General features: G+C 38.1%; 1 protein-coding gene across 9 annotated transcripts in view; it reads right to left on the minus strand.

Annotated features, from left to right (window-relative positions):
* KIAA0586 (KIAA0586 ortholog) overlaps positions 1 to 26103 on the minus strand; it is a 73736-nt gene that overhangs the window by 9036 nt on the left and 38597 nt on the right. For 6 of the 9 annotated variants that reach the window (XM_052783505.1, XM_052783503.1, XM_052783498.1 and 3 more), the window contains 4 exons: positions 25192 to 25326; positions 23343 to 23523; positions 20101 to 20240; positions 15277 to 15364 (listed from right to left, as the gene is read on the minus strand). In XM_052783505.1, the coding sequence (XP_052639465.1) occupies positions 15277 to 15364; positions 20101 to 20240; positions 23343 to 23523; positions 25192 to 25326 (544 nt within the window). The remainder of the gene's footprint in view (positions 1 to 15276; positions 15365 to 20100; positions 20241 to 23342; positions 23524 to 25191; positions 25327 to 26103) is intronic. The other 3 variants (XM_052783504.1, XM_052783499.1, XM_052783500.1) reach the window with 2 other exon arrangements.

Consider the following 26103-nt stretch of genomic DNA (forward strand, 5'->3'; position numbering starts at 1 on the left):
TAACTTTGAAAAATGTATTAGAAATAAGCAATTCTAGGAAGTTTATAGAGGCAAGCAATTTTTCTATTAGCTCAGAAAGAATACTGTAGTAATCTACATAAGCAAGCATATGTTCAAATAAGGAAAACATTAAATGTCTTTACTGGAAGATCTGCTGGGAGACCACCATTATGCAAGTGTCCAGAGCCTATTCTGCCAAAGACTGTCTAAGCCTTCTTGAAATGAGTACCCGCTGTGATGACAAGTAACACTGCCTCTACAATTTAATGCCCAGGACCAGGAACTTGGAAGGTCTGAGAGTAAATATATGTTTTTATCCTGTGCTATTTTAAAGTTTGTTAAAATCTAAAATGTTTAAACTTTGTGCAATAGAGATAAGCATTCCTCCTTGTAAAAAAAAAAAAAAAAAAATACAATCCAAGAACCTTGGCCTGTTACATGGGAAAGAGTAAAAACAAAATTCCTTTGCAATACTTGGGTGAATCTGAGCTCTAAATCTCTAAATCAGTAGAATAAATGAACTGCAGAAACATAGTGCTCTACATCTATGCTGCATATTCATCACACTACACCACCTTCTTAACTCTTTCTTGGGCACATCACTACTGATTTTAATATGATGCACCCCTCCATTTCTGCTAACCACTATAAAAAGCGTGGAAAACACTGCAGACTGCTCCCAGCAACACTATGCTTCTTAGAGATTTCACTACCGACCAACAGTTCCCCAGCAGCAACAGTGAAACCAGCAACTGTTGTTAGCAACCCAGGAGCTACACTGCACAAATCTTCGAGCAGCAGTCAAGCAGTGCCTTCTGAGACACTGAACATACTCGTTTGCATTAGGGTCTCATTTGGGCAGATGTTCTTTACCTCTGAAGCTGCACACACACACACACACACACAGAAGTTGAAATTTTGAACCCTGGCTACATTAACTGATGGTGACAACTTCTTCTACTATCTACTGCCAAGTTATTTTAGAAAGCATTGCAGCTCTTTGACATTCACTTTTCCCAGTTCAAGCTGTTGGTGCCAAACCTGGCTTGCACTCAGTTCATCAATACCTTTCTTCATTGCTTTGGGCCACGAGCATGATTAATACAGCCTGTAAGCTGCCTGAATGAAAATCATTTATCAGTTGTCTGGGTTTAAATATTCCTGGCCAAAATACAGGGAAATCTGCACTGCCAAGGAGCGTGTACGAAAATCCAGTCGGCACGTGTGGGAGCAGCTTCCTTGCAGAGGTGTGGGCTACTGCGTGCTGATGGGACACGACTTGTGCAGGTGAACGGCACAGACGCCTGGGTCTATTCACTGCTCTAGAGCACACGCTGCAATTCCTGAAGTTATATAGGGTTCACAGGAAGAGCAATTATGGAAAGCTCCTTAAGAAAGCAGCTTTTGCAAACCCTCCATATATCTGACAGTGACATAAACCCAATTATTTAGCACAATCCTAATCTGCCATAATGATACCCAGTGTCTACCAGTAGGAAAAGCACAAAGGCAAAAACAAAAAATCTTCTTTCATGTGTCTCATGGGATTTAATGGCTCCCCAGTATTTTACTTGAAGCAAATTCATTCACATTATATACACACACACATGCACTCCCAAGTTCAGGAACACTTACTCTGCAAGTATTAGATAAATCAATCTGCTTTCTAGGAGTTTCTTGCACATGCTCACAGTAAGACCAGAAATCTTAAAAACATTATCCGTTATTTTCTTTCTCTCCCTCTCTTAAATATCATGAAAGAACGGAGTCCAGAATGTACTTAAAATTCAAGGCACATACAAGTTGGGGAATATGTTTCCCCTCATCATTACTCTGTCACTGAGAGTTACACAGCCTACACAAGAGCAGAAAAGAACAAATGCTTAAAGATTATCTTTCTTTACACAAGACAACATTTGAATATCACTGTTATTTGATGCAATGTTGGGGGCTTTTTTAAATCTTGGAGGGAGAGAACGCACATGTTGCAAGGTCTCTCAGCACAGGACTGTCTCCTGCCATGTAGGAAGCCTGGCAGAAAGGGGCCGGGATCATGCCCGGGGCCTCTCAGTCGTTCTGCAGTGCAAACCATGATATAGTTTTACTGCCCAGGTTTCAGAGTTATCCAATCCTTCCCTATTCCTTCAGAGGAGAAATAAACAGGTTAATGCAGACTCATTGTCCATTGCTCTGTATTTTTAGAAAGCTGCCTGGAAAGCAAGTAGTGCAGTAGCCAAGGTGTAGCATTATTCATACAACCTACCTTTATCACGCACAGAAAGTTTCCTGGAAGTGTATTCTAACTCTGATAAGAAAAATCCTCATTAAGAATCATTTGCTTGTTTAATTTTCACTTATTGAGCTTTAATGTACCATAAAAGTAAGTAATAACAACAGCGCCTTAAATAAATATTGCTTGTCTTGTTTTAGAAGAACACAAAACTGCCTCTAGATACAGGAAGCTGCTGGAAAATAAAAACTAACCAATCATATAAACTCAAATGAGAGCTTTAAAGAATTTTTTGTTGAACACGGAGTTCAACAAAAATGTATTCTGTTCACTGTACACACGACACCAATGGGAATAAGAGCCAGTTCAAGTTCTAAGTTACCATTACTTGGGTAATAGTTTCAAGCTGCAAGGCACAGCTGTATGGGCCCAGCCAGACAGGCTATCACAGCAATGCTTTGATAGCATGGGGCCCTTAAGTGTCAGGATATAGAAAAGGCAGCAGTTGTTGGCTGTGAAAACAGTCTGATACAAACCAGATGGGGACTTACTTGATGGGCAACACAAAGGAAAACAATTGGCTCATTCAACAAAGTCAGGCCACTGCCCCAGAGAATTAACAGAAGACAATAACAGTCAACCAGAGTTGATGCAAACAAGAAACAGCCATGTGGTTATGGTTTAAGGAATTGTTTCTCCTCAGACTAAACATAAAGTTTTGATTTCTAATTCTTATATTCATTAATTTCAGTCTCATTTACAAGCCCCCTCTTCCTCCAAAGTCTTCCGTATAATTCATTTATGTAGCACCAGCCTTCACACACCTACTTAAACAAGAAAAAAATTATATGACAAAGGCAGCTATATTAATCTAATGTTTCCTGAAGAATACCAAGACCACAGACAACTTTCTGAACCATATCAGAACAACATTGTAGATACACAGTGTCTTATTAAACACATTTGCATGCATATGGCAGTATATTTACTGATTCTTCTTGATCTGAAATGCATAAAGCCCAGTAGGTCACATGCTGGGTTACCAGACTACAGATGTCTTCCAGTTTTGTGAAGAGTTCTTCTGGTTTCTTACTTAATTTTTTTCAGAAGTAAACTTCAGATCAATTATGTTACCACCTAACGGTTTTGTTTGCCAGGCTACAGTTAAAAATCTATTAAAATAGCTATTACCAAACTTTTTTTAAGCAATCAAAAATTTAAAAATTGGCTATTTCAGCCATAATTCAAAAAATCCCCAACCCATTCATTTTTAGAAGCTTGTAGAAGATTATGGTCCAGAATCTTAATTGCTCTTGCTGTTTTATTACAGGAAATATGAAAGTGACATGTGCAAAGGTATTTTGATTACAAATTACTTACAGAGATTGCACAATAAGTCAGACCTCTAAGGGCTTTCTGCAATTTCACTCTCAGACTAAAAACATCTGAACTTTCTTTTCATATACTTCAAAATATTCCCTCTGGCAGGCTCTGCACTGCAGTGCTCTACACGAGTGTGAACGGTTGGATGGCACGCTCTGTAAGACAGTCACATACTCGGATACCCAAGCAAGTATGTCTACAAAATGCAGTGACATACAGATGTCCTGGATGCCTTATGAAATTCCATCATCCCGGGACCCGTCAGTTTTAACACACCACCACACGTCCCCTGAGCTTCATTGCCCCTGGAGACTGCTTGAGGACTAGTTCATGTATTTCCGAGCTAGTGGTGTTGCATGATGTAAACATCTCCTAAACACATCACTTGGACCTATGATGTGTACACATGAAGCCTACTCTTCTTTATAAGTGCGTCACTTTCCACGCAGACTTGCAAAAAGCAGCTGGGTTAAAGAACTGAATGTATGGTTCTCATTTAACAGCCCACGCTGGACAGACAGAGCAAGGGAGTTTGTCCTTAAGGAAAGTAAAAAAACCTACTGAATTAATGAAGTATAGAGTCAGACCCTAATTGTCATCTTAAGTGGCTCTAGCTTTTAGCTGCTGTGGTTCTTAAGCCTGTTAGCATGGTTTTACTTCAAAAAAATTGCAGCCTTGGCTGCATTCAAAACAACCACCACATATTGTAGGTAGAAAAGTAAGGTTTTACTTCAGTTTCCTGCCATAAGCACAGAGCCAACACTCCAACAAAGCCGTTGTGTGCTGTGCTCTGTCTGAGCGAAAACATCTCTCCGGCAGAATCATGAGGCTTATTTCCAAAAGCGCAGCCAAATTCTTGAAACCTCCAATGAAGGGGTGGGTTGTCACATCGGAGCCGAGAAGTTTTTGCTTGCAGTGCTGCTATTATTCATTTTTCACATCATATATATATCGAGGTCAGAACACATTTTTTACATACAGCTGAAATTTGGGGTTGAGTCTCTTCATTAGGCCGTTTCTAGAAGATTACGAATCTCAGGAACAGAGCAGCCTTTATCAAGCCTTAACCTCAGAGATACTGGCTGTTGTAGCCTTCCATTTAAAAGCAGATGAGAGAGCAGCAAAAACCTCTTTAAATCCCAGGGCTGCCTGGACAGGCAAACCCCAGTTGCTCTTGTGAAAATGGTTTTGGACGTCGTTTGTCAGAGAACGCCTCCACAAAGGACGGCATGTAAAGGCCAGCTGGAGCAGGGGGAGGCACGACTGCCCGGTCTCCATTAGTTAAACTGAGGACTCCAACAGGAAACTGCTCCCCCCTTTCTTTTCTCCTTCTTTTTTTTTTAAATCAGGAAGGAAGCTTCATCTTCAGAAACAAGCATTCCCTGTGTAATCTCCCTGCTTGCCTGTCTCTAGGAGCGGGTCCAATTACTGAAATAAGCAACATGCACTTTTAAGAAGTTAATCGTGTATTTACACTGTAACTCAAACTAGTAAATATTTCCCATTTATAATTTTGATTTACATAACAGGGCACAATGGCAGCTGCTAAGTAAATAAAACAATTTTCTCAAGATCTGTAATTATGGTTTTAGGATTATAAAAACAAACTAAAAAACCCCAGAAATTAAGCAACTGCCAGCAAATTCCATGCTTTTTACTTCTACTGACGATACAATGGCCTGACAAGGACAGAAATTGCAGCTGTTATACTGTCTTTAAACACACACAGCTCTGCCTAACTCTTGCAGTATGTACAGTGTATAAAACAAGGCCACGATATGCAACCCTGAGATTATTACTTTACTGTACCAACCTGAGTTAGGATGAAGGTCAGCAGATCATCCCATATTAAGTCTAACCTGCTTTGATTGCATAATTTTGAGCCAAAACATAAATGTAATTCTACCAGACCCAGAAAACGCGAGATACACATTTTCATTGTTCGCATATGGTTGATGATTTGTTATTTTGTATTAAAACTACATGCCTATCTGACGTTAAAAAAAGAAAGAGTTAATAGAAAGTCAAAGTCATGCCATACACAAAAAGAAATAGTTACCTCCCTGCGGCCAAAGCATTGGGGAAAAAAAATATGCATTTTACAAAACTGCTACATATTTTGTGCCACACTCAACAACTTTCACCCAGGTTGTTTACAACTGTGCTTAAAAACAGTTCTTCCTTCTTTAAAAGCAAAACGTAAGTTTCAGATTAGAGAAGAATGACAACACAGATACAAAGGTTCTAAATCTAAATTAAGTTTTTCTAGGTGTAGGGTTTTTTTTTTTTTTTTCCAAAGGACAGCATTCATGATGAAAACCAGAACACAGTAGTCCACAGAAAAAATTTAACCCATCTCCATCATTTACTACTGTTCCTTGCAAATGCTGTCACCAAAAGCACATTTATAAGCAGTATTTCAGAGACGAAGATTTGTTGTATTTTACTTTCAAAATTAGTTTTATGGAAGATGAAAAGTGTTTTAACCAAGTTTTATATTTGCACATTTGCACTATGACAAAGTGCAGTCCCATATGCAACCTCAGCAGCGAGCAACAGGTCACGCATGACAACTTTAATCTTCACTCACCATTCCTTACCCTATTTTTAAGAAGAAAGCTACACTGGCAGACTGCGTTTCTCAAAATCAGCATGTTATCAGAGTAGCGTTACCATTATTTAAATAGTATTCTTCATTTGGAAGACATCCTAGATAACATTTACTCCATGCTGTTGCCTTATTTGAAAGTTTCCTGGGCTCCTAGTCTTAAGAAATGAATCACATGGGCACTGGAAACATATATTTATATTTAATTATAGGCAGTCTTTGTATCACTGTATTGAGAAGGTGGTGCTGGAAAAACCTGGCCTCTCTTCAGTGCATGAAGTAGAAGGTCTGTTTACTCCTAAAGTATCTAGAAAAATAAGCAAATAAAGTGCCTAGTAATGACACTGTTCATGAGCATGAAAACTGCCTGTAAGTCGAGCCCTTTCACAATATAATAAGCAGTAAAATTTAAAAAATAACATTACAATTTGACTGTGGACACCAATCATCTAAATATCCATCTTTATTGGCCAGTTAGGCTTTATTAATAACTTTACAGCTATGCCTCACCCCTGATAGCAGTGCAAAAATTTACAATGCATTAAAAAAGAAAAAGAAAAAAGTTTAATGTCTGAGATTGACAGCTTTTGTAAATCCCCCATCTCCTTTACAAAAGAGGTTTGGGGGCAGACAGTCACAATCTGTGGGTTATTCATCACTCACATTAAGCTACCTCCACTCTGCATATACACTCTTGTCCTAGTAATTTCTCTTCTACCCAGCCACTCGCCACACACACAGCCAGCTCTTTCCAGTTTTTATGTTGTGCTTTAAAAAAGCTGAATCGAGAGCTCTTTAAGAACAGGTAGAGCTGAAGGGAGTCCGGCTGCCTCTGCCAAAGGATCCCCAAAATCAACACAGTGGGGAAAGCAGAAGCTGTTCCTTCTGTTGTGTTGCTCTCAGACATGCACAAGGCACTGAATTATAAAGGGCAACATCTGCCTTCCCTGCCAACCAGAAAAATAAAACAAACTCAGCACATACTGAAGACAGAAAGCCTACATTTCTCCTACCACAGTGCTATATGTTTCTCCAAATTGAAATACATGTTTGTAATACTCCTTGTTTTCACCTGTCACCATACAGTATCCATGCAGTATGTTGGCAGCACCCAAAGGCATCAAGACTTTCTGGTCTGATACTGATGCCTTTTATAAAAGAAATGCAACTTTCACACTAAAAAAGAAATGTGAGATAAGAGGCCTACTTAAATGACTGTTAATCCAACTAAGGATGGTCATCCTAGAAGATCCTGTAGTGCATCTGCCAAGTGAACTAACACAGAGTCAGCAGCTCATCTACCTGAGAGAGCTGGAATGGTCCCTGACTCCAGCTTAGCTGGCATTGATGTACCAGGCTGAAAACAATAGTGACTGAGGCGTGTAAATATATCTTATTCAGGAATCTGCTTTTGCAGGCTGTAATTTCTGGCAGAGGCTGTAGCATACTCCTGGAGGTAGTAACTCCAACCATATGCTCTGCTGAATAAGAAAAAGACAATGCTATTTCTTACAACACGTCTTGTTATATTGACATACTGACGCACATTGTTTAGAACAACTAGGAATCTCAATTTAAATGCATTTGCCATCATTGCTAACGAATAGGCATGTGAATTAAAATAGTACAAGACCATAAAAATCAAATGCCTCTTTACAACATTATGACAGAAGATACTGTGTAAAGGGACTTCAGACTCAATTATATGTATATAAATGAGTAGCAGGTTCAGGAGAGACTATTCTGATCATTTTCCGTGACCTACCACAAGACACAGGCCACAGACCAGCTAAGCACGCTTACTTTCTAGATACACATCAGTTCTTTTTTATTAAACCATGGGCTCAGAGCTGTGGAACCACTAATTTGTGAGAAACTTCTCCCTCCAGAGAAGAGCTAACTGGAAACAGCCCTCAGGCTGATGTAAGCATTAAGTACATGGGGAGTCTCTGTCCTTAGGTGGCTTGCCCAAGCCCATTAATTTTTTGTGTGTGTCCCCCATTTATATAAGCAATGTTTGCATGAAAGGGGAAAGCAGGTCAGCCTAGTCAGCTTGCTACCATCTGCTTTTATTCAGAGTTACTCAAGATCAGTGCCAGTGGGATCAGTGCCCATTAAGGGGGTTTATTGTGTGTGTTTATTTTTTGCTCTTTACAATGAAGGCAACAGCAATTACTGTAAGTTTGTAAAAGCGCATACAAATCATAATACACAATACAAAGCTGCTTCAGTCAGATCCTAGCGTGTTTATGAATCCTACACAGGCTGTGAGAAAGACTGCTTTGGCACAACAATTTGGATAGACTGGTGCGGAGTGTGTTAGTGTCCAGGAGATCTAAGACTGTATTTAATACTTGCTATCAAGACCATACCCTGCTTGCAATGCACAGCGGCTCCAGCTGATTCACCACCCCACAAGAATCTCACACAAAAGAAAAAGCATCACATTCTAGCTTGGCCCCCAGACAGGTTGACAATAGGTGGATTTATACAACTGGAAACTGCAACTGGTAAAAGATCAAAGGTATATTGCCAAAGTAGAAATAGCAATTTAGGGCGCTCAGCTAGTACTTTCCAACTCTTAAGCGTGGATATGCAGCAGCAAGAGGTACTCTCCTCTTAGTGAGAATTCTGCCTAGGATATGCCTGGCCACTCGAGACACAACTACAAAAAAACCCAAACCAAAACAAAAAAACCAACCCCCAAACCAACCAACCATCAACACCACCCCCTCCAAACCCCAAACTGGCAAAAAAGGAAAAAAAGGAAAAAAAGGAAAAATATGGAGAAATTTGCATTGCAAGGATGAGGCAGTGGTGCTACATGCAGCTTAGCAGAACTGTCTGGCAGTCTGGACTGCTTTGGTTCTAGCAGGTAGTCACAAGTGTTTGAAAAGCAAATGCAATTATGAATTGAATTTTTTTTTAAGAAATTCTAATAAATTTGCAAGTAAAATCCTTTACATTATTAAGATACACTTAAGACCAGAAGATCCTCAGAACCCTCTGGTGTCTGTGCAATGTGATAGAGGCAGCTGATGCTCAGCAGACAGCCATACTGGGTAACACACACTATTTTAAGGCAAAAAGGACGTACAGACTCCAGAATGTACATTGGATGCTTTATGCAGCAGTACCATGGGTTTTCAGCTCACAAGTATGAAAAAGGGACTGGTCCCTCATTATTTGCACATTACAACCCCCATGTGTGAGTGAAATACCAGGCTTAATTTTGTCATTGCCCTGAACTTTAGTTTATGATACATAAAACACACTTTGAGGGATGCCACAGGTCACTGGATTAGATCACCTGCAATCCTTTAAAATCTAGGCTTGAAGAGGGAATCAGATGAGATTTCTGGATATTTACCTTGAGCCCCAGTAAATCTGAAAAAAGACAAGTAAAAATCCAAGTGTTTGACAGTCTCCATAGGAAGTAATCCTGTAAGTAGTGATCATGTCAGTTTGAATAAGTTTTTCTTTCCCTGTGCACATAAAAAAAACCCAACTGGTGCTGGAATTTCAGTGAAAATCCCTGCTGCTGTTTACAGACCAGAGGAGGTACTTTGTACAGGAATACACCCTGAACCTCAGCAAAATAACTTTAAACACAAAGATCTGATCAAAAGGGAGAAAGAAGCAACTGTGAACTGCTTCTACCTGCTCAAGCAATGGGGCTATAGATGCCAGCTTCACCTCACAAACTTAGAACTTCTGACCGGGAATATTCCTTAAGCCCACACTGGAAGATTTCCTGCTTTATTCTTTTTACTGTACGAGAAGTGAAAAATACCTTCCCTACAAAGATTAACCATACAGACATCCAGCACGGCGCCAAAGTTGATTCTCATGCGGACTGTACAACGGAAACTTGAAGATATACAAAGCTGTGCAAATTTCACGATGGGTGTAAAGCATCATCTGTATAGGCACCACGGGAAGACTAAAAGTGGAAGTTTTCTGCCTTTGCACATACCTCCCACAGCAAAAGCCTCAGCATAAGGTCAGAGAAATGTCTTGACAATACTGCAGCAGTGGGAGAGTGCTGTATCCCTCTGTGCCATTTAAGGAGACATGCAGTAAGAGGAGAACTAACTCTCAGCCTCTTAGAAGTTGAAGAAAATTGCTAAGTGAACAAAAACCTACTGCACGTACATCTGTAAGAAAAGGGCCAGGTGATACATGGCGTGGAACTGGACTCCAGAGGAGAATGACTTCTACCCAAGTGTGCCAGTCAGTAGGAAACCCTCAGACTGCAAGGCACTGTGAGCCTGCTTGGTACAGTTTTCTTTAAGTATAAACTGGGGTTTGGGGGGGTTTCATTTCTCTGATTACTTTGTTTTCAATTAATTTAGATGCCTCGAAAAATCAAATTACATTCTAGGACTCTAAAAAACATATGAGGGAGATTTGTGCTTCACCTGCTAGTAGCTCGTGTTGTTCATGCCTTTTGCACAAATAAGTGAGGGGAAGAAATGACAGGTCCAGGAGACCGGTGGATCATTTCCCAGGAAGAGATCTTTTGGGAATGGGTGCAAAGATGTGCACAGTCCCATGAAACCCACACCAGTTCCTGGTGCTTGGTTTCCCAGGACCCTAACTTGAAGCAGCAGAACACACCCATAGCAGAAGGACATCATTGTCTACAGTAACAATTCTACACAAGACTTTGCCTTAAGCTATGAAAAATCAAACTTCTGGTTTAACATTTTGTCTGAAAAATAACTGAAGTAACTCGGTGGGAAAAGAAGCAACCATAGATATAAATGGCAATTCTCAACAGATAAATAATACTTACAAAAGCCAAGAAATTCAAAACTCCTGTTCCAAACATACTGTAACACAGCTAAATATTCACTTACAGTAATTCAAACTAGAAACTCTGAAGTGTGGCCACTGAGGATTTTATGTGGGAATATTATGCAAAAAGCATACTTATTACTCAGATGCATGTTTTCTAATGCATGGGCTATCATGTAACTGCTATGGACACGTGCAGAAAAAGCTAACGAAAACTCTTTGAGAATTGGTGTTCTAAACCACTTGGAGCACCTAAAAGCTAATGACTACTTAGAGAAAAGACAGAGTTTCTGTGGGAAATGCAGCTTAGCATTTCCTGACTTGCCCAAATGTAAAATATATTAACTGAATTATGTCAATGAGCCATCTGATAGCATGGGGAGGTAACTGTATAGGAAAACCAGAGTCAAAATAGACCAGAAACGAGTTCTGAAGAAGCACTGAAAAACTTACATAAACCTCTAACGGGACATTTGCTTGAAAAATGCCATTAATTATAGCTAAGTGATTTCATTACTTCAATTTCCAAGATATTCTCTCAGAAATTAGTCAAATTCAAGGAGCAATGTAGGCTATGCAAACTATTTCTATGCCTCAGGTTATGGTGGTACTCTCTACAGTATGAAAGAATAGCTCTGTTTTGCTTCATGAGCTGCTATTTTCAGGGTGGTATGGACAGTCTTTAGCAAAAGCCTTTAGTGAAATTCAGTCCAAAAAAAGAAACAGCAGGATATTAAGGAGAAAGTAAACTTTCAGTAGAATAGTTAAGAGTTTGACCAAAACAGTTCCAGTTCCAAGAAAAAAAAAAAGACCTTTAGCCTTATCCTAATCTTCTTCCTTCCTTGAAGCATCTGTTAGAGATTTGCCTCATGCCACAATAGTTTTAAGAAAAAATAACCCAAAACCTAACTCAGAGCAATTCCTGGCTAAAGAAGAGGCAAAGAAGTATTTAGTTATAGACATATTTTCAGTATTACAGTTTTCAATACAGCATAATGTCAATGTTAGCACATAAGTAGCCCATTTTCAATACTGAACAGAGACTCTGGAAGCTTTATTTTTCACACAGATTGTTTTAAGGGCTTCTTGCCCTCTTACTCATTTCTTGCACAGATCATCTCCTCCCACAAGCAATTGTGCAATCTCTCTGTGGCAACAAAGCCAATTGGTTAGTGTCCCAATATTACTTTCCCATGTACTTATGGCTGGCTGAATATAATTCACTAGCTGGAGATAAAAAGGAATTACTATCATGGAGCTGTGCTCTCTAGCTCACATTTTGAGAGTCTGTGCTGTAGAAAAATAATTAAGTGAAGGTACATCTACCTCTTGGTTCTGAGCCACCCATATTAAAGTTCAAAAATGCTCTGCAGTCAAGCATTGCCACCTGTTCCTTCATTTTAATTTGAAAATTCTGAATCATGTTAATGTAAGCCTGAAAATGGTTGTATTCTGGAAATATGGGCATTCACCAACCATGACAATTATTATCATATTAAATTTATGAAGATATATGAAAGAATGGTACAAAGATTAAAGGGTATTATAAAGCCAAAAATATATATGCATGTATATTATATACTACAAATATATGTTTTCAAACCACTGTCTCCACTATGTCTAGAGAACGCACACATTTCAATTAATAATACATTCAGGCTTTATTTTCATTTTTAACTTTCAGGAGACATTACCCTTTCAGGCATGATATTCTAACAGTCCTACTGAACTTCAGCTTTCATTAGAAGACATCAATCAACTTTCTTTCAGTAAAAACACATGTTCACTGTAGACCACAAAAATTTTTTAAACAACAAAAGAAAGCTCTATCATACATATATTTATGACCACAGACAAAAGATGAACCAAATCTTGTCATGTATTTATCAATTAAATAAAAAAAAGCTTTATTTACATCCAACTCAAGTCTAAAACAATTTCCCTTTTCTCCCAACACCCTGAATTCACACTTCATTTCAGGGCTCTAGATTTTCTAAGCTCTAATACCTATATAATCACTTACCCTTTAAACTCTGAAAAAATACCTAAATGGTCCTGCCTCTGAAAAGTTTCTCCATTTTCAGGCAAGCACTCGTTGTCCCTTGCTATCTCAGTAAAGGCAACTGTTTGACATGAAGTTTTTATAAACAGGGTGCTTTGAACTTACAGTAACAGATGTGCTTAATTTTAAAATGTTGTATTTATTTAAACCCACGTATACTTATCATGTTGCAAGTTTTCATTTTTCTTTCAAATGATTCCTATTAATTTTTACCCTCAACTTTTTGCCTGATTAAGGTTGCTGTGGTGAAGCTTCTAGAGACAAGACCTTCTGGTTAAAACTGACAGACAGTTGTTTCCATTTGCAAATCCTCTAGATTTTTATTGGCTCATTAAATATGTATACTTTGAATGAGATTTAAATTATCCTGGTATATAAATCATCCCTTTTTTTGTTCCTTTCAAAGAAAATTGACTACTGCCATCTCGTGGTCAAATGTTTTCATCTGACATGCAAACACAGTTGGACTGTGCTCAAATACCTTGTATTACAGTATAGGTAAATTTTTTTTTTTTTTTAAGATAAACATTCCAGAAAACATCAGATTCAATAAAAATAATATTTTTCCATTTCCATCCCTCATTAACACCCTACTCAATGATACAGACTGAAGTGCTTTCTTGTTAACACTTTGAGACAAAGTTAAGGTATAAAATCACAAAGTACAGTGTTAGGAAGACTATCCCCCCTTTCCTCCTTCTCTCTGATGCTTAATAGCAAGTGTTGGGAAGAAGAAGAAAAGGAAGATTCCTATAACCATTATTAAGGAAAGCTGCTTTTTAAAGTTGGGAATGGGTCAATCCGGCAAGGCAGACCTGTCACGTAATTTCCTTTTTGGCAATTTAGAGGTCATACTCAGCTTACTGGAAATTCACTTTCCTCAGGCAATTTGGATTTTCTGAACACCAGAGGAAAAATACAGTTCTTCCTATTAGAACTCATTGCAATATTTTCCACTAATATTAAATAAAAGAGTTAACCGCCATTTTTTAATAAATTAAGTCTTTATTTACCCACTTTAAAAACACATGTTGATAAATGTCCCTACAACAAAACACACGCATGCACTAAGGTGTGCCACTTCAGTTCTATAAGCTTTTCCACTAATTGTCCACAGAAGCTAAGTTTTGCATTGTTCATAACTTTCTTCATATGTAAACCATGGTTTTGAAATTAGGTTCCAAGTCCCATGACCAATAACATTGGCCTAGGGCTTTTCTTACCACTTATAAATATTTGAAGCAAAATAATTCCATCAGAATTATAATTCGATTAGATGTTTTAAAAAAAATTAAATGGAAGAAGTTCAAAGAATTATTTTAAAAAGAGCTTCAAGGAAGAATTTGTCTATACTAGGGCGGAGCAATTATAATTGCATATATTGTAGACATGCAGGTTTTTAGATTCCTGTTCTTAGCACGTAAGATTACAACTGCTACATATCTTACTCCACCACCTCCACAAACTTATTATCTGCTAAAACAATTAAATATGGCAGTAATATGCACAGTTTATGTCATTCCAACACTGACTTAAACTACAAGAAACAAAAAATGTTCTCTCCCTGTCATGCAACATACTTAACACTTTTAACACTGTTAAGTAATCTCCCAAAATAGCATGGTTATGCATAGGTAATACATAGTGTCCTCCACAAAAGAAAATCACTGTTACACACTAGCTTGAAGTCCATCCCAAACCAGGCCATTTTAACATTGAAAAATCTCTGGGTTTTTTCACATTTGCATGATCTTAACTTTGTATTATCCTTCAGTTCTCCTCTAGTACCCCTGCATTTTCTCATGCGTATGACCCACTGCCATCTCTCACAACATTATGAATATTTTGTTTGCTGAACAGCATTCTATACAGCAATTAAGATTCAGTTGACTACATAATATGCACATTGTAATGCTCTTGGCAAATAAAAATTTAAATAAATACTTAACTGCAAGGATTCTGACGACTTACATACAGATACATTTCCAATCCTTTCACTGCACCCCAACAATATCATAACTATGTACACAGATTTATACACACTATATATAAATGCTTGGAAATTTTGGGAACTTGGTAGTAATGAAAACCAAAATTTAAAATATCAGAACTTTATTTTAAATGTTGTTGTATACTGATGTACAAGTGATGTGCTTAACTGAAATAACTGTTAGCTTATTGACATTGATTTACCTTCTTGTTGCATCTCTTCAGGCTTCCTTCTCACATGAATAACTCGGGGTCTCACAGTCTCAACTTGTGCAGGTCCTCGGCTTTCCTGCTATATATCATACATTAAAATCACATTACAAGTCTGACTTTTGATGTAAAAGCACACTAAAATTACGTGGAGCTTCAAGAAACAATCAAAGAGGTTTTTAAAGATTCATTAAAGGATATGCACTTGTTCTCCTTCAACTTCAAAAGAATTCAGATCTGAATTAGCCTACTGCAATACTATTTCCTCTAGATGAACATCCAGGGAGCAGTAGGTATGGCAAAGTGCCTTTTAGACCTGAAGACACAGGAGACCCTCAATTTCTACTCAAGCATGTGGTGGAAAGAACATAAGATTTCTCTGTCTTTCTTCAATACCCAGCACTTCTTCCCAGATATTATCCTCCTGAGTAAAAAGAGAAAGTTGAAAGGGAAAAGAAAAATAAAAATTTCAACACACAGGTTGGAAAACCCATGCTAAGTATAAAATTTATTTCCTTGACCATGTTTTTATAGCCATTTTCCGCTCTTCCTGAAATGCTCTTCAGGACCTAGGCCTGCAACAATGCCTATAGGAAAACAGTTTCTTAGAAGCAACGAACGTTTTGTGTGTTAAAAAGGGAGACATCATATTTGTCAAGTACGCTTGTTATCTTATGTGTTAACTAGAACAGGAATTATGGCCCAAGGACATTCTACTACATGTAGACAGGAAACATGAGAAGTGAAAAACACAGAGTCATGGAGTCCTAGAAGACTTAAGCATTCTCTACGACAGACAAATTTGAGTTCATCAGTTATTCTGTTGATTCCATAGATGAATATAAGTTTTTTAATGAGGATTCTTAAAGAAGGAGGAACATGACAAAGACCATAAACGTTTGCATATCACACAGCATGTGGAGCCTACAGACAGAATTGCTGTATGATGTCTGGGAGAATTATATGCCCTGAGAAGCAATTGCACAGATATTCTCTTGAAGACCTGATGACAAAGTACCAGTGGTATTTTGCTCCCCAAAAGCTAAAAAGGAAGAAAAGGAAAGTATGCTTCAATTCTGTAAGAGAAACCCTCCACTACTGTGGAGGCCACAAGTGAAACAAACAGCCAAAAATACAGATGAAAAGAAGAAAATTTTCACGTCTGGCAAACGATAAGCATGGTGCCAACTACGCAGTCAGGGCTTCCCGTTTCTTTTGGCTAACAACTGTCTCCTCCAATAATAGGAATCTCAACAGTAATGATATTGCTTCTTATGTAATTAACGTTCATTTAAGCCACTGTTGCAAAAATCAGGAGGAACAAAAAGATAAGCCATTCAGTCACTGTCTTTTGCTCAATGGCTGCATGGACTTGTTTACACTCCCCAGTAGACAAAGCACAGAGGGGGCTACACTAGTAAACAGCATGTAATCTCTAACAAGCACCAACACAACCTCACCAGCACAGTGATGAACATAGGCTGACAAAAATGAGTATACAAGCACCTGAGATCAAGCTAGCGTCTCCACAAGGCACTATGTGCATGGATAGACCACTTAGGATTGGCACTAACTTGGGCACCTCTACACACCACGATGTTGACAAACTCTCTTCATTGTTTAAAGCTGACAAGATAAGAAAGAGTTGAGATGATTTTCTGAAAGGAGGAAGGTCTCAGGGAAATGTGATCAAAGGCCACCAGTCTTCCAGAACATTAAATGTAAGCAGCATAACAGTATACTCATGAGTCCATTTGAAGCGTTTTTTGTTTTGTTTTGGACTTTTAATACGACAAACCAAAAACCAGTTTCAGCTGAACTGAGGTGAAAACAGAAGTTGAGAGATAACATATAGATTCATAACCTACAATTATGCATTCCTGAAGATTACAAAAACACATCTTTTGAAATACTAAAAATGAAAGCTAATGAGAATACCAAAGTGGCAATCCCACTTGAAAAATGTTGATTGTATGAAAACATTCATACTCCTATAACAACATTATGAAACTATTTTGCAACTAACTGATTTTCTAAGATTTTAACAATGCATTTGAGACTGGAAATGATTTAGATTTACCATCTTTGAAATGTTTAGCCACACAAATATGACTTCAATGTTCATGTTCCTTCCACGATCAAAATGATTTATCTAGAACAGGAAGACCCCAGCTTCCTCCTAGCCATTCTCTTGGTTCTTAGAGCTAAGAGCACAGGGGCAAAGTGGCCACAAGTAACAGTCAATTCGTATTGTTGCACAAGAATGGACAGAAGGGGTCAAACTGAAGATGCATTTAGTCTGGCATTCTGTCTAACAGTGGTTAAAAGCATATATAAATCTCAAAAAAATGCAATGCCAGAAATGGAGGAGCAGCCAAGGAATTTGGGTGATAAGAAAATTCCTGTATGACTTAAGCCATTTGTTTTGGAGTGAGCGATCAGACAGACTTCACTCCTCGTGACTAAAAGGCATTTGCTCCTGCCCTACATGAAAAAACAATGCTATTTCTGTTGGTCAAGATCTGATCTACACACTGGTGCCAGGGAGCAAACAAGGAGTACCTATATGGCAGCTCCACATCACTGCCCACAGCTCCCTGAAACGAGGATCGTGTTCAGACAGATTACAGAAACCACCCAAGCTTTGCCATAACAAACCCTAACATCCAGGAGGATCGTATCCAGTTAAATCAGAACAAAGCTCTACCAAACCCAAGGCCCAGCTGAACACCATCTGAAATACAGTGTCTTTTCTCAGGTCTCTCAGCAAACACCATGAAAAGCCTAGCTTTGCTCCTAAACAGAGTCATCTTCTGGCTTTGTACGTAGCCGATACAGTTTCATTTCAATGAAGGCAAACACTGCCTAGAGATGAAAAACAAGATGTGAAACAACTGATGTGAGAGTCAGTGACTAACTTGGCAAGAAATCCTTTAAGAAGTTTAAAGTGATTGTCACCTTAAACATTGCATAGAATGAATCATTCTGAAAGCCTGAGTATCTCTTGCTCTCTTAGCTGATGTTACCAGAAAAAAAATCTGTCCCCTACAGGCAGGTGACAAAACAGATCCAGCCACAGATCTGAATACAGATGCCATCCCTAACTGAAACTAGGGGAAAGGTTCATAGTTGTTACATGGTAGATAGATACTGTCAAAACAAGCTTTCAAATCATCTGGTACAAGGATTTTTTTTTTTCAGAGAAGGATGTACAGATCTAGTAGAGGATCTTATGGAGCATAGCTTTGCCCCATCCAGGACAGATGTTCACTGTGGTTATTGCTTATAGGTATGGTCACGTCACAGAAAAGCTAAAAAGTTAGCTAGTGAGAAAGTGTGATTTAGAGTCTTACATCAGGAACACCCATGTACAGGAAGAGACTATTTTGTTTGGGGAAAAAAAACAAAAACAAACAAAACCACACACACAAAGTTCGGGCATTTGTTTGGTTTGGAGGGAGGATGAGTTTTACATGCCAGCAGGCAAAAAAAAAAACACGCTAAGGGTTCAGATGCAAGAAAAAGTTTCTAAAGATAAGATAATATATAACTATCTGTATATTTTCTATGAAAGACACTGTGTCAGATCACCTTACATTTCTTGCATAGGTAAGACTATGTACATGAGTAATCTTACACATGGTACATTATCATTTGCCTGTACCCAGGCAAACAAAAATCAATCCTAACTCCATCAGCTAATTCTCCAGAGCATGAGATGCAGGTATCACTGTGTTCTTTATGACAGCTAATGGTGCTAAAAGAAGGAAACACGTTTTACCCTCTCTATCCCTTTTACTTTTGGCTAGTGAAACGATAACAAAGGTATGAGCTTCACCCCAACAGACACAGCAGTTCAACAGAATCCAGTCTTGCCTGTGAACAATCATTCCAAGTAATAATATGTTCCAGTGATCTCAAAGTGAAAGAGGTATAACATTTAAAATCCTCTTTGAAGATGCAACACATCACTTCAGATGACATATTTAAGAACTGCTCAGACACCAATGGCACGATACACATCAAGGCTCAAAAACATAAAACCAAAGACAGGTCAATATAAGAGACTTTAGGTTATTTTTAATATAGAACATCAGGGAAGGACAGAATGCATCCATGAACATCGCAACCACGGTAAGTATATTATTACTTTCAAACACACTGTGAAGCTTAACATATTAAAGAGCAGTCTGCCACCACATTTTTAGCTTTTGCCACTCATTATTCGAATTTATCTCTAGGTAACAGTACACACTAATAAAGTAGCAACAGATTAACTCTATAGGTTGCAAGCAAAGATCAATAGGATCTTCCTCTACCTTCAAGTAGTGTGAAGTACATCATCATTACCACCTTTCCAACCCTGCCCCTGCTAGGACAAATGAAGCTCCTGAAATGCTGAATCAGTGGGTTACAATTCATGAGGCTGAACCTCTATTGTTGCTTCCTCTCCCATATATCCATCGTGTTATTCTTCTGTATTTGAAGTACTGTGCCCCTAAAACACTGGAATGCCCCATCTGAACTGAGTGTGTATAGTATTAGATCCTGTGAGACCAGTGAAGCTGTGAGGAAGTGCAGAAAAAGTAAAAAAGAAGGTCTGAGCCTAACAGAAAGCATATTGTAAGGGTTCTGTCACAGTAAACACAATCATTTTTATTACACATGTACTTTTGACTTCAGTTTCACAGCTGAATGTGTCACTTTAAATGCACCAGTTCTGTGATGTCAGTCATCCCAGTGAAACAGGAAAATTTGTTTTCCTAGGTTTGAGTTTGCACTTTCTGACTAGTCACGGAAAAGATCCTTTGAGTTTACCTGGGACAGATCCTCTGAGAGAGATGTCACTCTGCAGCTTGGTTGGGCTGCTTGCAGAATAGGATTTGAAACTGGTTGTGATTCCAGTTCAGCCATAAGCATTGGACCATGACTTGTATCTGCATCTCCAAGAATTTCTGCTGAGAGAGAAAAATAAAGAGAAAAAAAAATCTTGATGAGCTGGAGCAATAATCTCCCGGTCAACTCATGTGGCAGGATGTGGAGCCTTTCAAGATTCAACAATGGGACATGCAATGTTAAAAGAGAATTATTTCCTCCTTACATGGCTCATTGTACATCCCTGAAATTGTTCTTGTGGGGAAAAAAGAAGCAAGATATACATGTCCGTGGAAATTAAAAAAATAAATCAGTTTTATCATCTGTAGATTTCTAACATGGCAGGCATTTATGAGAGCTTCAAAGCTGTATAGTTCATCATACCATTATATGCTTAATGAGCTTTATCACACATATTGGAAAAAGATTGGAAAGGCTTCTTCATGAAAATGTTTCACTGTTGTGTGAATGAAAAGAAAACTGCATATAGTCTTTATTTAAAATGATAATTTGCTATATAATCCAGCATTTATCATGCTTTTGCAGCCTGCAAGTGTGTAAAGCATCTTTATGAAAAATGTACTGACAGCTCATGAACTAACTTTAGCCTACTGCTATCATACAGAGCCAAAGCATGAATTTTAAGCCTAATTAACTATAATCATTGCTTAATTAACTGTAATTATTGTTCACTTTAAGACTACATGTGCCACGTTTCATTTGCATGTTGGTTTTTATATCCATGACTTTAAGCACTGAAAACAAGGATTTATAAACGAAAGACTGATCATCAAGATGCTGTTATATACGTACATAAGCAACACGTGCTCCATCTTACAGACAGACATCATGTTTCCATAATACCAATAAAAACTGGTCACAAAACTGAAGACACCCATAGACACACAATCCCCAGAATTCTTACGGATATATCTGTGAGTGACTCATTCTGACAGAGAAACTGAGTATCCACTGCAAGGTTATATGTACAGAGATATACACCCTGAAATACGTGAACTTTTACACCCATTGGTGTAACAATTATTTAATTTTACTCCTAAAAATAATTATCAAATAAAATGATGGACCTGCATTGTAACTGTCACGGCTATCAGGAACTAGCTCTTAGTCCTGACACGCAATAGACTGAAGGACATGTGATCTCACATACCAGTGGACAGATAAAAAAAGATTTGGAAGAAAAGTGGAAACAATCACAGATCATTCCTTCCCCCAGCCCCCCAAGAACAGATTGTTTCCTATTCAGTGTTGACTTCACTATCAAAAGGACTTGGGAACAAGATTTTCTGTTCCTCCCTGATACGACAACACTCTTGTCTTGAAAGCACATGGTAGTTTTTATACAATGTTGTTGCCTTAGCAATGTCAATGAATACTGTGCCATGTGTTCAGAGGTGGGGAGGGAGGGAAGGAAGCTAGATTAAAAATCATCAGAATGCAACAGAACTCAGTCTGGGATTATTACAGATTATGTAAAGGCACAGGGCATTTCCCTATGGTAGTTAGTCCAGGGTACTTGCCGCCTCTCAAAAAAATACAACAGAAACAATACTGTAAGATTTAGAGAGATGAGCATAAAAAAATAGTAGAGAAACACACTGCTTCTAGATTATCATCACATGCAGTAGCTGGTTTTGAAAAGTGTTAGATATTTACAGGACAGACAAAGGGCATCCTAAATTAAATTAAATAAATTTAAAAAATAGATACAGAGGAGATACAAACAAGTTATGCCAGATACAGCTATGGACAGTCTGGGTAAGAAGAAAATATCCCTAGTAGACAGGTTCTCCCATTAATGTGCATCTTCTAACTCTCTGTATGGTCCTGAGCACTTAGACACTTACCGCAGATTGATCTAGATCACTAATTTATTCCTACAACGCAGTGTTCTTAATAGTGACTGTCTTTAACAACACAGTGTTAAACAAGTGACTTGGAGAAGTGTCTTGTGCCAGGAAGCCTAATGTAACCAATCTCCAAACAACATTCAATAACCTACTTTCAAGTAAAAGTTTGATAATATATAATGTACCAGAATGTATTTTCAAGGCTGACAGTGGTGTAGCTGGACCAAAATGTTAGGTAACAGCTAGCTTAAAAAGCTTACTCTCTGTGTAACCAGTTCAAATGTAAATCAGTTCAGAACTAAGCAAATACTCTTACTTCTCTGAGATTATTTTTGCTGCACGTTGAACAGATTCAGTTTCAGTCCACTTCCTACTAGTCAAGGGTTGATAATGTGAGATATGCTTCTCTTGTCAAATTCATAAATGTGAAAATTAAAAGGACAGAAAACCAGCTGTTTGATCACTTTAGTTTCACAACTTTTGATGAATCAGTGCAACTACATTGGTGGTGTAACAGCTTAATTATTATTTCAGTTTAGTGTAATCATATTTAAAACCACAGTCAACAAAATGAGTTTCTACATGCTTGCAGCAGTTTAATTAAGCAGGTATAGAAGTACATTTTCAGATAACAATAGAGAAACTGGGATAAAAAATAAGGGAGAGGAAGGATGGGCTATTGGTTACAGGATTAGTTTCAACCAAAGAGAAATAACTTTATTTCCCTGCTTTACCACAGCAACTTATCCCTGCACTACTTTGTACAAGCCATTATGTGTCTGCCTCAGCTACCCACATGGGGAAAAAAAGAATTTCCATATTGTTATAGGAATATATGAAGCTAAAATATATTACCGATTATGAGACACTGCAGTATCACCTTCATGGAGTGATAAAAACAATGAGGAGGAATGCGGTGTAAGGGGACAGAGAGAAGTAGCTTGAACTGCCAGTGTTAATACCTGTCCTATGGAAACCAACTTCAAAAATGGTCAAATTAAGTGTTTTTGAGAGCTGAATTTGACTTAGAAGAATAAAATACCTACTTTACAAGCCAACTTTTGTATAGTCAAGTGGGTACTTGCCATGATTTTTTTTCAAATTGTAGAATATTACAAAGAAGAGTGAAGACAAGGCTTGAAATAAATCCAGTCCTCAGAATAGGAATGCTAATAATTTCATTGCAGCAATTGCCTGTAAATTTTTAATTTTGGATTTTGAATATATTCTCTGAAATTATTTCAGATACTGTTATAGAAAAATCCTCAGAATCCAGATAAATATCACAGAGAAGAAATAACAGTCTAATTGTACCTCCAATTTGGGCAAGCTGCCCTGGCGATGGAGAACGGAAACCCTGGTGTAGTCTGTTCTCAGAAGTCTGAGTAGTCGGACGGTCCATATAAACTGAATGTCCCATTAGGATTCTCTCTGCTGCTCTGGTCAGCCTTGGTCTTTGACCTTCACTGAGCTCCCCAACACTATCATCAGAATCCTACATAGAAGAGCAACATCAGAACAGCAGGTATAAAAAAACCCAATGTATTTCTTCCAAAACCAGGCATTGTTATCTAATTATGTTAACTCTTAAAGCATATATAAACTTAAGTCTATACTATTAGCATTGAATAAAGAAAACTGAACCTGAGGAGATACCATCTAACTGGGTTTGAAAGTAAGATCTACATTTATCAGTACTGGACAGAATAGAATCACTTACAGCCAAACAACATCACTTATTTTGTTAGTGGTATCCCAAATGATCAGAACCTAAGTTATATTTTTAGCACATGAAGTCTTTAATGTTACACATATGGCCATTGTTGACTGCCTGACCTTGTAACATTGGAAGCATCTAAAAGCTATTGACTCTGTTGTATAGCATGTCAGATCAAAAGTTCAATTTTTAAGTAGGTTTGGATGGCACTTAAAATAGCGATGGTTCTCTGGATTCTGACTTTCAAAGCTGCAGAGAAAAAACAGGTTGAATACACATACACATATCTGCACAGTATCATTCTAAGGCAATACTAAGGATACCTGAGGAGCCTTAACATCTAGGACAGTAATCTTTCTCTTATAAATGAAAAGGTATGCTTGCACACACCTTGCCAGAATCGGGGGTGGGGGGTTGGGGGGGTGGGGCAGAGTTTATTAGTGTCTTGTATGGACAGACTGAGAGGTCCATAACTATGGGAAAGGGAAAAAGCAAATTAGAGATGCATTTGTAATTGGCAATGCTGATGAGAAAACGTCACTACAATTACAGTCAGACTCAGAGCTGACACTGTAGAAAGCTTTTCACCAAGTCCATGCACCAGAACTCATTAAGCAAAATAAAGACAGACAAAGGAACAGTCAAGGAGGTGAGTGAAGTTAGTAATTATTTAGTCTAAACTGACCAAGACAGAAGGAAGAAACTGCATATGCATCAATAAAATCACAAAAAGCAAGATCTTCATGATCCACCGTAAATAAAGGTGTTCACGAACCACATTGCAGTATTCAAAGTTCACTTCCTTTAAACATTCCTCCAGCTATGTCAGTTAGACCAGACATCCAGTCCAAACTACTACTTTCCACACAGAAAATACTTAAAAGTGTGACAAAAAATTACTTTTGGCCTTTGTGATGAAGACAGTTACATTTTTCTGTTAGTCTGTTTTTTCTGCCAACTGAATATGAATATTTTGAGGTTTTGTTCCAAGATCTGTATCAACAGCATGTGCAAAAGTGCATGTAAACGTTTGCTGAGTTATTCTTCATACCTCCCTAAAACACTCATATGGCTGTTAAGTGCAGTGAACTTGTACTGTTAAACATACCACCTATATTGCTGAAGTGACAGAAAACTTCCCTGGTATTCAAAATAACAGGACAAATCTGGTACACTGGAACAGTCACATACACACCTTGAAAACTAGGTACATGTGATACTATGTACAGTTAATGTGTTTATAACAACACTTCACCTTCAGTGTTTTTAAAAATTTTAAACGAGAACATAGCCAACAGAAGTGGGATCACTTCCAGCAGGGAATGAAGTATATGAACCTGTTCTATAGCCAACAGGAAGGGTAAGTTTGAAATATTTTATCTACTTTGGAGTATTAAAGTATCACTTCAAAACTACTGTATTGGAAGGAAAAGGACTGTAAGTTACCTCCAAATGGTACATTTCTTCTTGTGCAGCAACAGGTGCTTGATTTAATTTGGCTAAAAGAGTCAGGACAGGATCCCTGTGATAGCCTTTATCCAGTCTTCTCACCACTTGCCCTTCACTGGGAGGATCATAATCCTAAAACAAAGAAACAAAATCCACATAATACATGATATAAAACTGTTTTTCTTAGGAACTTGAATCATTCTTACTCTAGTTCACAATTAAGATTTTTTTCTTTTATAGTAAGTTGTTACAGTTTCCACACTTTGAACTTAGGTCATGAAAATCTAGGCATTTAAAAATAAGCAAACTGATGACACACTGCTTTCTCCTTCTACCCACAGACATGCACAGTCTTTATTTGATACATAAGACTGCAATACTTAGAGAAGAACAAGGTCATTTAGGCCTCCAAAATTCAGGGAAACAGTTAAATCCTCACACATACTGGTTGCTAGCAACAATCTGGCTGCAGTGCTGCTCTCACCAGCAAGGATTTAGCTTCCTCAACCAGAGAGCCTCGTTTGAGGATGGAGGACTATTGAAAGGAGTTACAATCCAGCTGACAGAGAGGGAAGAACACCTTAGCAAGCAGGCTTTCTAACCTGATGAAGGGAACTTTAATTTAGGTTCACCTGATAACAGAGTTTGAGAGAGGAAGTGTGGCAGACAGAGGAGGCTTCTAAACAGAAGCCCACAAAAGGAACTTTTACAATCTTGATCAGGAGAGAAGTCATTCTCCTCAGGCACCTATGTACTCACATGGCAAAGTCTGGACAACAGACAGAAAGATCTGCAAGTTCAGGGCACAGTCTTACAACTATGACATGAACGAATTCATGGATATTAGATGGGAAACTATGCACAGGCGAAGTATGGCCATGTATGGGTAGAAATGTTTAGGAAGCATAG

The sequence above is a fragment of the Harpia harpyja genome, chromosome 3, assembly GCF_026419915.1.
Source record: "Harpia harpyja isolate bHarHar1 chromosome 3, bHarHar1 primary haplotype, whole genome shotgun sequence".
In the NCBI taxonomy this organism is placed as follows: Eukaryota; Metazoa; Chordata; class Aves; order Accipitriformes; family Accipitridae; genus Harpia; species Harpia harpyja.